This window comes from Protobothrops mucrosquamatus, unplaced genomic scaffold, assembly GCF_001527695.2.
Source record: "Protobothrops mucrosquamatus isolate PMUCROS unplaced genomic scaffold, P.Mucros_1.0 scaffold4181, whole genome shotgun sequence".
Classification (NCBI taxonomy): domain Eukaryota; kingdom Metazoa; phylum Chordata; class Lepidosauria; order Squamata; family Viperidae; genus Protobothrops; species Protobothrops mucrosquamatus.
The window spans coordinates 18,107-35,873 of NW_015390106.1; the positions used below are offsets into that span (position 1 = coordinate 18,107).

The 17,767-nt window shown below is 37.1% G+C and overlaps 1 protein-coding gene across 1 annotated transcript in view; it reads right to left on the reverse strand.

The window, feature by feature from the left end:
* Positions 1-519: 519 nt before the first annotated feature.
* Positions 520-17,767, reverse strand: part of LOC107298673 (rod cGMP-specific 3',5'-cyclic phosphodiesterase subunit beta-like) — a 24,514-nt gene continuing 7,266 nt past the window's right edge. The window contains exons 4-17 of the mRNA XM_015828048.1: positions 15,894-16,034; positions 14,633-14,707; positions 14,487-14,551; positions 13,006-13,072; positions 12,648-12,695; positions 11,694-11,843; positions 10,632-10,775; positions 10,244-10,309; positions 8,327-8,473; positions 6,429-6,536; positions 5,430-5,539; positions 3,660-3,747; positions 1,741-1,841; positions 520-631 (exon numbers count right to left, since the gene is read on the reverse strand). Of these exons, the coding sequence (XP_015683534.1) occupies positions 520-631; positions 1,741-1,841; positions 3,660-3,747; positions 5,430-5,539; positions 6,429-6,536; positions 8,327-8,473; positions 10,244-10,309; positions 10,632-10,775; positions 11,694-11,843; positions 12,648-12,695; positions 13,006-13,072; positions 14,487-14,551; positions 14,633-14,707; positions 15,894-16,034 (1,422 nt within the window). The remainder of the gene's footprint in view (positions 632-1,740; positions 1,842-3,659; positions 3,748-5,429; positions 5,540-6,428; positions 6,537-8,326; positions 8,474-10,243; positions 10,310-10,631; positions 10,776-11,693; positions 11,844-12,647; positions 12,696-13,005; positions 13,073-14,486; positions 14,552-14,632; positions 14,708-15,893; positions 16,035-17,767) is intronic.

Genomic DNA, 17,767 nt, shown 5'->3' on the forward strand with positions numbered 1-17,767 from the left:
GAGTGTTAGTTCCAAAAGGCAGCTGTTAGAATATTCTCATCCAATCCAAGTGGCTTAAATGACTATGGTCTATGTCTGCACTGAGAGTAATCCCTCCTAGAGAGAACACTGAAAACTTAACATCAATAATTCCATATCTTAATTCCCAACAAGTCTCTCAAATAACCTATGTTCTAACCCAGACATGTCAAACTTGCGACGTCACGTGATGTCGCGTGACGTATCGGGACTGTTTTGCCATTGCCGGCAATGGGGTGGGCATGGCTTCCGCATGATGCGCCCGGCCCGTGGGCTGGCAGTTTGACACCCCTTTTCTAACCTGATAGCCATTTTTTACAAAAAAGATCTAACGTGCATACATGCATACATGCCTATGTAAATATACTGCATATAGATTGTCCTCAGGTTATGACAGCAATTTACACCTGGTTTAGTACTAATATTTAACCTGAGATAATATACCATTTCGTGTTTTTAATTGTTGCCCTTTATATATTTAACTTTTTAAAAAGAGATCACTTACATAATAATCTCTTTCTTTGTGTTTTCCAGAGACAAATATTCAACCCACTTTTTCTGATCCTGGTAGGACTTTGACTCTTCAACAATTTTCTGAAACATTGTTCTCTTTCTTTAAAAAAAAAACAGATTGCAGGCAGCAAACAAATAAGAAAAATTAATCCCTTTTTGTAGCTTGAGTATCATCAAAATTCAGGGTAATTTCTTAGTAACCCAACAGTATAAGCACAAGTCCTAGATAGGAAAGGAATTCACACAATCCAGGAAGAGACTGTCCTCTTGGACCCACTTCATTTTAATATAGACTCAACAACAACACTCCCTGCATTACCTATTATAACTCAAACAAAAACCTCCTTGTATATATAGATTGTCCATTGGATTAGCCCTAATACTGAAAGTGTAAAGCAGAATTTGCTGAAATATAAGCAACTTCCTGTTCTTTAATGCTTAAGCTGCATACATATCTGAATACACCCTTGAATGTTTTACAGACCCAAAGACAACAAGAAATCAGGGTCTTCGTTAATATTTACAAGCTAATGCTATTCTGGGAGAATAAACCAATTCCAACTGTAGCTTGACTTTCCCCAGCACAATGAAGCTATAGGCTCTACTGTATGTAGAAAACACCACAATGTGATGTAGTGATTAAGGTATTGGATTAAGATCAGAGAAGTATCCTTGGCCATGAAAGCTAACTGGGTGACTTTTAGCCAGTCACTTTCTCAGCCTTACCCAAAGCACAGGAGACAGAGGGGATAAACAAAAAGACAATCCACATGAAATCTGCCATTTGAGTGCCTAGTGCAGGGGAAGGTAACCTTGGCTCTTTTATGACTTGTGGACTTCAACTCCCAGAATTCCTGAGTCAGGAATATACTGACTCAGGAATTCTGGGAGTTGAAGTCCACGAGTCATAAAAGAGCCAAGGTTGCCTACCCCCAACCTAGTGGAAAGGAAGGTAACAATGGGTAAATTCAACAGCAATCTAACACTGTGGGGCTTATTTCCTTCTCCAAATTATACTCCAGATCCTCTCACTCCTGTCTGTGTTTTATTGAGCAGAACCTAACTAGCGCAGATCAAAAAAATTTAAATTACTGAAACCACTTTACTTTTTTTTTCTATTTGTGTTGTTTTATTCAAAATGTAGCAATATTCTGAAGAACTGTGTCAACATTTGGGTTCTCTGTAGCAATTAATAAATGATTAACTTACTTGAAATACAGTGCTAAATCGGTGGCGATAATGGCAATATCCATTAAGTGATTTACATGTTCATACTGCCTCCTGTTGAGATTCTGGTAAATGTTCAGGGACTAAAGGGGAGAAATACATAAATCAGAGTGGAAGATTGATCCTGCCAGGCATCATGTTGGGTACCTCTAACTTTTCCTAATGGTATCTTTCTTCAACATCTAGTTATCAGGCGCAAAAGACGAAGGCTCCATGTTAAGTTCCGATTGAAATGATGTATTGCTTATTTCTATGCAACAGGAATCTAATCAACTAATAGCACTCTTTTGGCACTAGATAAGAGTTAACAGAATCCAAGAGGGGTTGGACTTAGATCATTTGTGGGTACTAATGACCTTAGACTAATTCCTCTTTTGACTCCATCTCCTGGCTCAGTATAGATTTTCCTGCCTGAGCAGGGGATTGGACTAGTTTAGAAGACCTCCAAGGTCCCTTCCAACTCTGTTATTCTATTCTATTCTATTCTATTCTATTCTATTCTATTCTATTCTATTCTATTCTATTCTATTCTATTGTTATATCTCACACCTCATAATGGGTTTCTGCTGATGGTTTTCCAGAAGCCAATGAAAAATTTTCCAGAAGCCAGTGGGAAGTGATCAGATTAGTGCTGAACTGATTTTACCTGGCTTGTGTTCAATGACCTCTATTCTGCTGTCTGCTAAGATATTAAAAAAATGCAGCTAAATGCCTTTATCATTTGGAAAGAACATAAAGAAGAACAAGGTGGATTATATTCTGATACCCAACTTTCCTCTCCCAATTTCCCCAATTTCTGTTTTTTCACCAATTGATCTTAACTCTGTAACTATTGAGCAGGAAGTTTTTACTGGTGTTTTATTCAGATAAATTATTTCTTAATTGGGTAGGTATGTTTTTGGTATTCTCCAAATGTTTTGCAGACTTCATTTTGAAGTGTGCTGATGCCTTTTATTCCTCAGGACATTTCCACCAGTTTGCCATCAGTTTCAGTCCCATCTCCTATCTCAGTGATGGCGAACCTTTTAGAGACTGAGTGCCCAAACTGCAACCCAAAACCCACTTATGTATTGTCAGGTGCCGGGTGGGCGTGGCCCATTGGGTGGGTGTGGCCCATTGGGTGAGTGTGGCTGCGGTGGTAACAGCAGACTGGGTGGGACTAAAAAATTCAATCAATCAATTCCAACTTTGCAAAATCTTTTTTTTCCCGCGAGAAGTTAAAATTGACTGATTGATTGAACCTTTTTTTTTGTACAGGGCGGCGGAGGCCTAAAGCAAAAAGGTTTTATAAAACCTAGGCCTAGGACTGGGGTGATGGCACGCATGCCCACAGAGAGGGCTCTGAGTGCCGCCTCTGGCACCCGTGCCATAGGTTCGCCACCACTGTCCTATCTCAAGGTAATTTTCTTCAGTTTTATCAGCTTAAATGCTGCTTTCAAAGTGGTCCTTGCATAGAAATGCCCTCATTTTTAATTTCAATACTGACAATCTAAATTTTGAAATAGAGTGCTCTAGCATAAATTCCCAATTAACTGGCTTAAACAATCAATTAATGTTAAGAGTGTGTGTATGCCTTGAACCATCTGATGAATGATTAATTGAATCTAAGTAGTTGTTGAATTGTTAATGCGTCAATTTTATTTTCTACTGACTGTATATTAACATGGAAGTTAAATGCAATCCCAAGGCAGGCTATGCTATTTGAGAGCTCAGGAACTGACTTTTATAAAATTAGTATCTGAGAAGGAAAAAGGGTTAATAGATGCATTGCGACCTCTAGTTTTAAGACAATTATTAATCCCAATCAAAATTTGAGTTGTGTCTATTACCAACCACAGTTTCAAAAAACCAAATATGGATCCACCAAATTACTTCTGCAGATTAAAATATTGGTCACCCACCTCTTCTGAGAGCAGAAATTTGCCAAATTCCAAATGATGTCTCTCTAGAATGGATGAGCCATGAAGTTTTGCTAAGGGATTTTGAGATCTGTTAGCAAACATGAGGGAAGATTAAAGAATAGAATAATTATGAGAATGTCAAATACTTCTTTATTTCTATCCTCAAGCTTGTAAACGATTGCTTTGGAACTGGAAGTGCCAAGAACAACAACCAGACATTGCTCTAATCTTTGTTGACTAAAGCTCTTACTAAAAAGTTGATTTTCTTGACTTGCGATATATCACTATAACTATTTTATAATACATTTTGTTATGCTTCATTGATTCCAAGGCAGTTTAAAATAAAAAACATGCAAAAAACCCCACAAAATTGACACGATAAGAATATCATCTGTAAAATTCTAAGCAGCAAAACCAGCAGGCAGATATTTAAATGTGAATATACTTTAGAAGTATATACTTCACCACTGCACAGCTAAATATCTACTGCATCATTTCTTTTTCTGTATAATTCCTTATTCAAGGAATGATAAATTAATGTGAGGGTGGCTTCTATTTTTAAAAATGGTAGTTTTTGAAATTTTATTTATGGAGGCTATAAGTAAGCCATCAGAAATAAGAGCAATGTAGATCTGCAAAATCTGAAGACCTCAAAAAGATTTAGGAAACCCTTTAATGCCCTCTAGTGATCCTCTGGATTATTGCATCCCACATCTGGTAGCTCAGGGGTCTTCAAACCTGGCCCTTTTATGACTTGTGGACTTCAACTCCCAGAATTCCTCAGCCAGCGTGCCTGGCTGAGGAATTCTGGGAGTTGAAGTCCACAAGTCATAAAAGGGCCAAGTTTGAAGACCCCTGTGGTAGCTGTTGGCAACATGTGCCCAGAGGGTTTAAGGCAGGGGTTTTCAAACTTGGCTGGCTGAGGAATTCTGGGAGTTGAAGTCCACAAGTCTTAAAGTTGCCAAGTTTGAAGACCCCTGGTTTAAGGTATCTGGAACATCTGCATCAGAAGATTTCTGCCTCTTCTTTTAAGTTGAAAGCCAGCAGACCACCAAGCAAAACACTGTTCACCCCATCCTCCCTCAGCACCACCTCTGTTTCCCAGAATGCCTTTCAGAAAATAAAAATATTCACTGAATGAGACCCTGTATTGTAAGCTGCCTAGTGATCTCAAGGAAAAGTAAAGTGAGAATGATTTCAGATACTCCTTTGCTACAAAGATAAGTCCACCATGGAAGAGACTACACCTTGGCTTTATCATTGTGCGTACTTTTACTGGTATTGGGGTGGGGAGAATTGTTAATGAATGGATAGCTCTGTCATCACCACACGGAGTTTTGCTTTTTGAGAATTTATAATGGTTGGAGTTGCCTTTGGAGAAGGTGAAGAGCTAAAATACTTCCTGAAGAGCTGGGTGCTATTTCTGCACAGTTGAAAACCTTGTGGATACGCAAGAGGAAAACCAAACGTTTCTGAAATGGTTAACTAGTTTGGAGGAAAGAAGGTAGGAATCTATTGTTTGCAATTTCTTAAGTTCTGTCTGTTTGGGATCATTAAAACCAACTGGTGGAAATCCTTTGAACTGTCACTGAGAAGAAGCACAAGAGTCTCCATCAATGTGTAAGGGGACACAGATAGTTTTTCCTATATGCACAAAGAATCATTTCACTTTTTTTGTGGGGGGGCAGCCTGTAGAATTTAATATGAAATCTATTCTGAATCAACAGATCCCAATATAAATTGCATTGATAATACAAGAAGAGGACCTACTTCATCTGATAAAGATTGTTGGTTCCTCGGTGATCAATATCATGACACAAAGCTGCAGTGACCATGGCAAAGGCTTCAAGATCAGTGTAGTACTGCTTCAGTTTACCTGTCTATACAAAGAAAGTTAAAAAAAAAACCCTGTTTTTTTTAAATCCATCAGATTTAGCTTTAATTTTGTTAGAGATTTTTTTTTTAAAAAAAAAAACACCATACAGGCTGAATTTCCATTGCTACTCATATCACAAGCTATCTTAGTTTTTGCATTAAAATTGTATGAAATTTTCATTCAAAAATCTTTAAAAAAACTGCGTATTTGTGGCCATCATCTGTAACCCACAAAGCCCTTTCCAGAATCAGTGGAACTAAAAATTTTGGCCTTTTTTTTGCTTTTTTTTTTTTTTTTTTGTAACTGAGTATGTTTTTAGAATCAGAAGCCTTGAGGATGCTAAAGTAACTCATCTCAACATTCCTAAATCTGCATCCAAATGAAGAGAATTTCTACCTAAGTGCATTAAATATTACGGACTGGCGATTTTTGTGTAAAGTACTTTATCTCCTAATTTCTTGATAAATGATGGAATATGTGAATCTGGGCTCATAAGCAAGAATGAAGTTGGAAAAACCTCAGCTAAAAATTGTTGTAGATACTTAAACTAAGAATTCTGAAGTGGGTGAGAGTTATATAATGTCATTGTTTTAAGGGCAAATGCAATTATATGCTAGTAAATAGTAGAAGTTATAGCTGGGAATGATGGTTGCTCTAAACTGGAACCATTTCCATAGAGCAGAATTCCCCAACCTTTGGGGCACCAGAGACCGGTTCCGTGGAGAGAGGTTTTTCCGCGGACCGGAGTGGGCGTGGTTTTGTGTGCTGCCTGCATCCCGCGGATGGGGCTTTGATTGTTTGTGCGGACCGGTTGCTGGTATGCTGCGGCCCGGTATCGGTCCACGGACTGGGGGTTGGGGACCCCTGATATAGAGGGCTCATTAAAGACGTACCATAAGAAGGGTGAACATAGTCTGTGCAACATTGAAGCCATGACGCCAGTTGTGATAAGTAATCTTTCGATAACCTTTACTGACTGAAAAAACAAACCTCACCAGGACCTGTAAAAATAAAAACAGTTAATCAGTGCAAAACTGCACAATTTTATGTGCAACAAGTTTCTCAAAAGGAGGCAAGAAACTCCACCCCCCACCCCCCAAAAAAGTTTCTTATCCAATTTTCAGTATTCAGATGTTCAGGAGAAAAATAGTACAGGGAGTCCTTGACTTACAACAGTTCATTTAGTGACCATTCGAACTTTTAAAGGCACTTATGACCATTTTTCACACTGATGACCGTTTCAGCATCCCCAGGGTCACTTGATTTACTTTCGGACGCTTGGCCACTGGTTCATATTTATGATAGTTGTAGAGTCCTGGGGTCATGTCATCATCTTTTGCAACCTTCTAACAAACAAAGTCAATGGGGGAAGCTAGATTCACTTAACAACTGTGTTACTAATTTAACAACTGCAGTGATTCACTTAACAAATGTGGCAAGAAAAGTCGTAAAATGGGGCAAAACTTGCTTAATAAATTTTCACTTAGCAACATAAATTTGGGCCTCAGTTGTCATCGTAAGTTGAAGACTATCTATTTTTTCCTTAGTAACCGCTTAATTTATTTTATTCATTAATTTGGATCACTGATACCTGAAGTGTTAACTTAAAATTTCGAAGCAGTTTATAATTTAAATAAAATGCATTAGGGCAAGGGTCTGCAACCTTGACAATTTTACTGGGAACCCAGTAAGTTTCAAAACTGTAGAAATTTTAGAAGATGTTAGCCTGGCCTCTGGAAATGGCTATCTGGGGAGTCCCAACTTAGATTTAGTAGTTATTTCTGCTACTAACTAATTTCTAGACTGATGAAGATCCAAAAATGATTGCGATGATCCTCCTGCAGATTAGATGATGCCATGGCTGGAAGCTTACAAAAACAAGTATTGATTGATTGGCAATTCCCTGTCCTCCACTGTTGGTCAAAAAGGGCTAGCCAACACTGATTGGCTGACAGATTCTTTGCATGTAAACATGCTGTGTTCTCATGGCATCTTGGCTTTCAAAAATGGAAGGAGGAGAACAACTGAAGCATTACTGAAGAACCTATAAATTACAATTAGAGATTTTGTGTACAAAAAGTCTGGCCAGCTGGAATCTCCCATGGGTTCTGATTCTACAGAGAAATACAATAATCACCCAAGGAGCAGGATATTTCAAATCTACATGCAATTTTACGATGTTCCTACTATCCTTCAGATAATTTACATTCAATATGTATATCCAATGGTGGAATTCAGCCGGTTTGCACCACTTCGGCAGAATCGGTAGCTAATTTTTTGTTGCCCAGGCCCAGAATGGACTTCCGGAAGCGGCATCCACACAGAGAACCAGTTGTTCACATATTTGAATCCCACCACTGTGTATATCTGATTTCCTGTTTCCTTTCTATACAGTTTTTTGGCTTTTGCTTTATTTTGTATCACCTTGATGGAATGGCAAAGGTGTTGGCTTATGACTTGGGAGACCCAGGTTTAATTCTACTTTCAGATAGGGAAGCTCACAAGATGACATTGGGATAAGTAACTACCTCTCAGCCCAATCTATTCCCTAGAGTTGTCGGAAAAATTGGAGGAGAAAAGCTATTAATTCTGCTTTGAACTACTAAAGGAAAGGTGGGATATAATGCAAGCAGACAAAACGTTTTTAAAAAGACAACCCATCTGTAGAAAGTTCAAAATGCCACTGTCCACTTAACAGTGGACAGGTGCAAAGCCACAGTGTGCTCATTATTCATTTTTTAAAATTTCTTCATATTTGAGGAAGGATCTGCAAAAAAATGTTACCATTTACCTCTTGTGGAATTTGGAATTTTTTCACCACTCCAAGTTCATAATACATTTGAATGCCACATTTTACAAGATCAAGTTCAGTCCATTCGAAATCAGAAAAGTGAAAGGCGTAGATTTCACATTCTTCAGGATCTGGAAGCACTTCTTTCTGGGGGGGGGGAGGGAAAAAAAGAAAAGCATTTCTAGTTTAGATTCCAGAGTGGAAGCAGCAAGCTTTGCTCTCTGAATTGCCATAAAAATAGTGACTATGCTTGCATCTAATGCTACTTCATGAATTAGCAAACAATGCATAAGTTGAATACACAAAACCAAACTTTATTTAAAGAGACTTCTGTTCAATTCCTGTCCTGCAGAATAGCTTTGCCAGCATTTAATTTTACTTTCCCAAGATCTTGATTTGCTAATGTTTGGAAAAATGGAACTGTAGTTTATGTAAGTTCTGGTTAATTAAGCAAACCATTTACAGATCCATTACCTGTAGTTATCTTTTTTTGCAATTGATCAGAGCTTGTGATCATCTACAACCTCACAGTTATATGGTCAGATAGGAAGACTACTCACAGCCAGTTTTTTGGTCTGGATTCTTGGTGGCATTTGTGTTGCGTTTAAATAACTGTCTTGCCTGTTTCTGGGTACCCTGGTTTCCTGCCATAATACCTCCTAGTGCAGTGGTGGCGAACCTATGCCATGGGTGCCAGAGGCGGCATTCAGAGCCCTCTCTGTGGGCACACATGCCATCGCCCCAGTCCTAGGCCTACAGCTGGGTTTTATAAAACCTTCTCACTTTAGGCCTCTGCCTAAAAAGGTTCAATCAATCAATCAATTTCAACTTCTTGGGGGGAAAAAAAGATCTTGCAAAGTTGGAATTGATTGATTGAACTTTTTAGTCCCACCCAGTCTGCCGTTACCACCACAGCCAGGCCCACCCAATGGGCCACACCCACCCAATGGGCCCTACTCGGCCAATGGCCACACCCACCCGGCACCCGACGATGCATAAGTGGGTTTTGGGTTGCAGTTTGGGCACTCGGTCTCTAAAAGGTTCACCATCACTGTCCTAGTGCGTACATGTGTTTGCATATAAATATCAATTCCTGCAATGAGCCATGGCCAATATTTGTAATCGATGACTATTACAAGCAAATGAGGTCAGTGTTTTCCTCTGTAATGTAATTGCTTTTATAAAAATGTGGAATAGTTTTTTTCTGTCAGGTATTACATCATATTAATGCTAAATCTACATTGCCAACCTTATTTCCCACCTTAAGTTTGTGAACTGTCAGTACATTTAGCATGGAAAATTATAGGGAACTAGGATAGAAGAAACCCTTTGCTGAAATTGATAATTTTTGCAAAAAAAAACCCATTTAATTATTTCAATAAAACTCATGGGTGAAATCGAGAACTGGGTTTTCATTAAAGTCTAGAAAAAATGTTGTGATGAAGATGGCCAATCAATTTTGGGGGGGCTTGTATGGTGTTTGCTTAATAAACTTTGAATCAAATAATGTTGGTTGATATTGTACTTCGCTAAAACACACTTTATATGTATCAGAGGAGTCATATCAGGAAAGACATAGAATCAAAGGCAGGAGTCATTCACTCCTCATAGACAAATGATTGTTCAATATTTTCTTGAAAACTTCTAGTGATGGAGCACCCATAACTCCAGGAGACAAGCTGTTCCACTGATTAAGGACATTCTTCCTTAGTTCCAAGTTGGATATCCCCTTGACTAACTTTCACCCATTGCTTCTTCTCCTGCCCTCAGGACTATGACCTCAGGACATCCTTATCTGCTTAGTAATATTTTCCTATGTAATATGCAACAGAATAAAAGTTTCCCCAGTTTAGATCTGTAATCTTTAAAAGAAGGACAGGATGCCATAATAAGGCACTCACAACAATTGACACTCACTAGAAGTTCCATCAGTTCATCCTCTCTACATTCGTTCACCTCTTTGCCAAGCCTCTCTTGTGTTGGCTGTGGAAAAACACAGGCATGTTGAAGTTATGAGCATACAGGAAGTATATTTTGGAATCTAAATCAGCAGATGGATAAAACCTGCAACCTTCCAGTATTATCAATATATTTTTTTCTGACAATTTAACATTTTCCTAAAAAAAAAACCCAACCAACCTTGTTCAATGCTTGTTATCTAATCATGCTTAATGCCAGGCCTTAGCTTGTAGCAGACCTTGTAGCACTCAAGATCTAAATAGTTCTCAATCTCTTAACAGTTGACTTAATCAAGAAATAAGGAATAGAGACAATTAGAAAAGAGCCAAATCTTTAAAAGTCATACCAAGAGCTCTTGAAGTTCATCCTGGTCACATCGTACGTGGTAAAGCACCATATCCCGTGCAATGTCCTTTCTATTCTCCAGTTTATTCATCTTATCATAAGTATCAGTATTGAGCACAGACCAGCCCAGAAACTGTGTTAAGGACTTGAAAAACAAAAGAAAAATATTTTATTACAAAACAGGAGCTAATATTCTTTTTGCCCTGACCATTTCTTTTTCTCTGAGCTTTCAATTTTTAATACTCTTGGTTATTATTACTATTATTACTGGATATGTATATCACCACCATCCTTTTCATGTGCAACTGAAGTGCTCAAAATGGCTATCTTCATAGATTGAAGCCAGAGAATAGCAAATTAAAAAAAACACTGGCAGTGATATCAAAAAGATTTTTGGAGAACGGGATTGATGGTACTGTTCTATTCAATCATAATCTGTTAATAATGTTGACTGCGTAAACCCAACAACTCATCCAGGAAAATATGGGACTATTTCTTTGATAAGGAGTCCTAAATAGAATTTGAGGTCAAAATAAAAACAAATTACATATGAGGCAAAAAAAAGTGAAAGATAAGAGGAAACAGGAACAATGGGAGTTTAGATAAGTGAAAGATATCAGGATAATAGAAAAGAAAAGCTTTTCCCAAAGTGGTATCCTGTAAATGTGCTTGAGGACATCTAGACTCTAGAGGACTATAACTTCCAGAAAATTCCTCAGAATATGGCCAATGGCCAGTTCAAGATTAATATAAAGAAAGATGTGAGATATCAGCTTGCACATAAAAGGAACTACAAAGGAGAGATATATTAGGAATAATATGAAACCACCATTTATAATATGAATCTGAATCTTATTCACTGGATGTTCTCAGCCCAAAGTTTCTTTATGTGCTATATGAAGTCAAAGGTCAAGGCAACAACAGAAATGGAACTGTGCTGAATGGGTTGGTTTATTCTGTTTGTCACACTAGAAGTTAAATTAGCCCCTGCAGAATTGTATATGTAATCAACTATTTTATGAGAAACACACAGTATATTTTCATATCCATTAATTATGCCTACCTCCATTAGTGTTTCATCCTGTTCATCAAAGGGCTTCCCATCTTTTCTATTGTAAAATGTAGCAACACCTACAATTTCTTCTTTTTTGTTGACGATTGGCATTGAAAGAACATTTTTGATGGTCCATCCTGAGTCATCAACAGGACCTTTCTTAAAACAACAGCTTGTCAGTACAAAACGTGTCTAGTGCTAACCTGCAGATCTAGCCGCAATAAAGCTGTTTATATGATGCAAATCTGTTACTAAAACAAATGTGTGCAGCATTTTTTATTTAATATGATTTTCATAGAAAGAGAAAAATTGATGTGCTCTAGATGCCTTGCTCTTTAACCTGGGGACTTTGACTATGTTAGTAAGGAGCGCAGTGGCTCACGTGGTTAGGACGCTAGGTTGGAGTTTAGCAAGCCTGTGTTTGTGACCTGAGTGCTGTTGTGTGGTGTGGTGAACTCCCATCATTTGCTCCAGCTCCTTGAGAGGGACATGAAAGAAGGCCCATGGGTGTCCCCCATGCAACATTGATGTCACCGGTTAACCCTTTCAACCTGGAAGCTTCTTAAATGGTGCCTCTGACATGAACTGGGGGGGGGGGGGAATCATGTTAGTTGGCCAAAATATGTAAAAACTTTAGCCTGTAGTTCAAAAGATCTCAAGAACATTTGATTGTCTATTCATATAGACAGTTCCTTTGCCAGATGTTTGGAAGCACCCAGCCTGGCAGAGAGGAAGGATCAAGCACAAAGTTAGCCTTGAGTCACTGCACACTTTCAAAAGGGCTAGGACTGAACCTCCCTAAGTTCCTTTGGAACTTTATCTAATTGTTCCCAGGAATAGGTTGTCAGACTGGGAAGATTCCTGTATTATAGGCAGAACATAATAAAATAGTTAGCTTTAACTCTATTCACACCTAGCACCAGGAGAGCAAATATAAAACTCGTATGAACAGGCTTACAATACCTGAAATGTAAACATTTCATCCGCTTCTACATGCATAATATTGCAAATCTGAAAAATTGTAGAAAAAAATATATATGTCAACATATATTTTGCTATTTTTAAAATTAAATAAAAACTGAAAATGCATATGATGGACATATTATGACTTTGATCCAAGAATTTATACATATTTCATTTTTTAAAAAAATTCAGGCCATCTTCATACAATGAGTGGCTATTGAAACTTCTCTTTGATTCAAAGTTAGTTCCTATTTGGGAAAATAAGCCCAGATTATCCATAAAGAATTTATCAGATAGATCTTTAGTTCTTGGCCAAAGTACTCTTGAGTTATGCAACAATGTCAACATAAATACTTACAAAACCAGTTTCTGCTACATAAGTAGGGAGGCCACTACTCAATGCCCAGTGATCTTCCTTGGGATTTCTAAATGGGGAAAAAAAAACCATGAAAAATTTGGCTTGGATAGAAAAGGAATGCACTTAAGCCTATGTACTTTCCTGTTCTTTCTTTACTTGCTTTTTAAAGTAGTCTAGTATTTCTACAAAAACTATTATTTTGAACAATTAACTGAGGGAAGGAAGAACAATGAATGACTTCCTAATGAAATATAGATATGGCTGCATTTTCACCATTTTTAGAAACAAGCCAATTTGTTTTACAGGTATCAACTGAAAACATGAAAACGTCCCGAAAAATTGTGGCACGGAAGTTGATCATTCAGAGTTTTAAATAGGTGAAATATGTTAAAATGTTCCTTTTAACTCCTCAGAACCATAGAACCATAGAAACAAAACCTGGGAAGGGACCTACATAGATTTGTATGAGACAATGAATTACTTCCTACTGAAACTATTTTAGAGTACCGTATATTCTTTGGATATGTTTCTGATATTATATCACAGAACACATGGCACAGTCTAATCCATTTACATATCTTCAATGTCACTGACACATTTACTTATCCAGATAACTTCCAGTTGATCGAGTTATATAATGCATACTGCTTGAGATATTGTATACTTTATGACTATGCAAAGATGCTGTACTGTATATTACTTCTTCCCTTCCCTTTACTCTACAATTACATTGGAGTGTCCCAGCAGATAGATAAATTTTCAGCTTAATTTTCATCACTGATACTTTTAGAAGGTCTATATATGTTTATCTTAACTTACATGGTGGACTTGTTATTAGCTACAGATTCATTGTAGGACCTGTGCTTTAATTCATACATTTATATATATATTTTTTAAAAGAACCTCATCTGCCACCAAAATAAGAGGGGGTGTATTACTTATTCCCCTAAAAAGGTGTAAAATATGTTAGGCTGAGCGTTAATTATTTTTGTAAATGAGTGAACATCTGAGCTCAGTCACAACACTCCAGCTCTTTCTTCTCAGCTTGATGCTCTCCAGATGGTAAAGACTATAACTCTAGAAATTCCCAAATAATTCTCAATTAATTATGCCAGTTGGAAATACAATTTCAACACATCTGAAGGGCACCATGGAGAGGATTCTACTCACAACAATGCACTGATATATATATATATACTGCTCAAAAAAATAAAGGGAACACATCTTATAGGATTTCTCATAGAATGTGTTCCCTTTATTTTTTTGAGCAGTATATATAAAATGATCTTGTATTCTGTAGAATGATGGTTAGATAATATCATTGATGCAATGAATGTGAATTTGGGCAAACTCCAAGAGACAGTGGAGGACAGGGGACCTGGTGTGCTATAGTCCACAGTGTTCTGTGGAGTAGATTGGAGGAAATAACTGCATACAACTTTGTATCAATGCCGCCACTGCAATTATTTTACTTTACTTACGGGATAACTTTAATCTCTTCCTTTCCATGTAAAATATAATCAATAACCTTGTAAAAGACAATTTCCTACAAAACACAGAAACCAGAGTTGAGATTCATAATAAGAGAGCAAATACAGAAAAAATTCTTATCTGGTTAGTAACTTACTCTGCCATCTGGCGTTCGAGGTCCTGAATAAGGTGGAACTTCACCCATTAGTACTGGCCACAAGTCAAAAAATTCCTAGGAAGTGAAAGAAAAGTTACAAGAGAAATACCTTTTTTAAAAATAATTGTATTAAGATGTAAAGTAAAATACAAAATACAAAGCAAATAGTGGGACACAATGGGGAGGAAAAAGGGAGAAGAAAGAGAGGGAGAGGGAGGAAAAAGAAAAAAAAAGAGATTGACTTCCGACTTCCCCTGTTGCAGTAGAATAGAGCATTAATGTCGAGCCTCAACTTTTTACTTTTTCACAATAGTAAAAACTGGCCATTTCTGTAACAACAAATCAATCTAATCGGTGAAACCCAAAATCAAAGTTTCATTCTTTTCCACCTCAAGCACAAAGTCCGGAAGTGGTCTCCATGTAGAAACGAAGGTACTGGTATTCTTTTCTTTAATCAAAACAGTCAATTTTGCCATAAGAGAAATACATTTTAAAATGTAGAACTATTTCTAACATATCTTTTTTTTTAAGCTGGGAAAAATATCTTTTCCAAACAGATGTTCTTTGTGACACTATTTTTAGCACTGTATGGTAGATTCTGGTGGATTAGGTTTGCAATTACTCATCTGTGTATAATGGAGTCTTTGAATATTTGCATCATTTTTCCCTTCCTGAAATCCAAGTAACTCAAGTAAATTCTGAAATTTAAGTATATGAACTTTGCATATGAAAAATCCCAATTTTCATCCCTATCATCTCTCATGAAAAAAATGAGCTGTTGCCACTGGCATGGAAATAATAAATGAATTTAACCAATAAACTGATACAAAATTGGGAAAATGTTCCAAAAAGTTTGTTTGACTGTGCGAAACTGTGGCAGGCAAATGCTGTATTTCAATGACTGAGCACATAATTTGTATGCAGAAAAGCCAATTTGTAAAACTAAATATGGGGTCCTTGGTACTCTCTGAGCTTGGTTACTCCAGCACTGATGATGTTATCTAGTTTGGTAATGAGACGTCTGCAAGAAAACCACCAAGCTAAGGGAGTACCAAGGACCCGGAGCTATTCCCTTCTATCAAAACTAAATATGTTAGAGAACTATTTAGAAGAATAGCAGATAACACCCCTGTAAATATTGCAGTATTTTATTTGTTTCATTCTGATTTTGCTGCACAAACATTTTGACATAAGGGGACATGAAAACTTGTGGAACTGAAATAGACAAGTTTATACTGAGCCACACTTAGGAACAATTTACCTTTTGCTTACTCATATCCAGAAGACCTACTGAATACCTGTCACAGTTCAAATAAGCTCTCACTGTGTAGAAAGATTTGTGGAATTGTCTTTCGATGTCAGTTAGTTCCTCAAATACTTTGTTGGCTGACCACAGTAAAACCTGCAGAGGAGCAAAGCTGGTAAGATAAATTGCCTAGAGAGTCTACTGAATTCAGAAGCACCATTTCTGATTTCTCTCTCTTTCTGTCTTAATAAAAATTAGGACTACATAGACAAAGTTAAGCCAGGCTTCATACGTAATTTATTATATAAATTATATCAAATGTTAAAATTCATTATCGTTTTCTTTTAAATGCTTCCTCACTCATTGGATATGTGATATTTGAATCTTCCTAAGGACAATAATATTTTTAACACACCCACACACATACAAACACATACGTGTGTGTGTGTGTGTGTGTGTGTGTAAGAGAAAGGAAATGATGATTGTATATAAATACATGTGTTGTATGTGTGTGATGATGATTGCATATGGATACTCAACTATACGCATATGGATACACAATCAAATGGATGCGGGGGGACGTATGAATATGATTGGTACGCCACCAATCAAATTGAAAGACTCCAATGGGCACGCAATAGGATGATAGTAGAGAAAACAGCAGTACAGTGGTACCTTGGTACTCAACTGTTTTGAAATTCATCGAATTTGGTACTCAATGCATTTTGACATGAAAATGTTGTCCCAGTACTCATCATTTATTTGGTACTTGATGCACAAGCTAGAACTTGTCGGTGTCAACTGCTTTGTGACGCACTACATTTTTCCTTATGGGAAAAATCTGTTTGGGACTCATCGTGCTTCCCAGAACCAATTATCAATGTGAATCAAGGTACCACTGTATATAGATGAAAATAGAAAAAGTGGGTGGTAATCAGAGAAATCTGAGAGTTTATGAGTGGAACTGAGAAGTACCTAGGATACTTATAGAAAATCATGTAAGTTTTCGAATCATGACCAAGTATTTAAGATTCTGAGTGGTCAAGCACTAATATGAAGCCATGTCCTTCTCAGCATGTACCATGTAATGCATAGAAAAAAACATGAACAACTTAAGATCTGTTTATCCCTCTTGCTGGAATTTCCTGAACTTGATTAGGCAAACAGTATGAACAATATCCTTTATGCTGCAAAATTGTTTCAGCCACTTCAGTATATATTTTCTATTCAGCATCTGTCTAAAATGGTAAATATTTCGAATAGATACTGAATAGTGTAGATATTTTAAAAATGTTCCAAAGCTCATATTTAAAAACAAACAAACCATCAAAAATGGTCCAGCAGAGTAAACATCATTCAAATATGTGTCTTTGGAATTCTGATCATGGACTGAAATAAATTATGACTGATACTTGTTTTCTATTATGTGAAAGAATATGGGCCTGGTCTTAGGAAGAGACAAAGAATAATCAACTTGTTAAGGGAGTGTCAGAAATGTTTACTCAGTCCAGAGAAAACAGAAGGCATGAGAAAAAGATCAACAGAAATCTGCCTTGATTTTGAATGGTATAATACATAGTAGAGAAGATTCTTTTATTCAGTAAAGGAATATTACAACAATAAAGGAATCCCTGCAGTGCTCCTTTCTTGGCCTATCTTAAAGAACTTATATACTATGATTGCGCCTGGAAGAAGATGGTGAATGGTGTCGAAATTATAAAGAAACCTTTTAGTAAAAAGCTGAAGGCATTTGAAATGATTTTATAGCAGCATTTTGGTATAAAATCCTTTGCAGAGTTGACTATTACAGCAAAATCCTACAAAACCTCAACCTTGATTGCACATTAAAGAATTGCTTTCTCCCTCCCTCCCTCCCTCAAATTATGAAA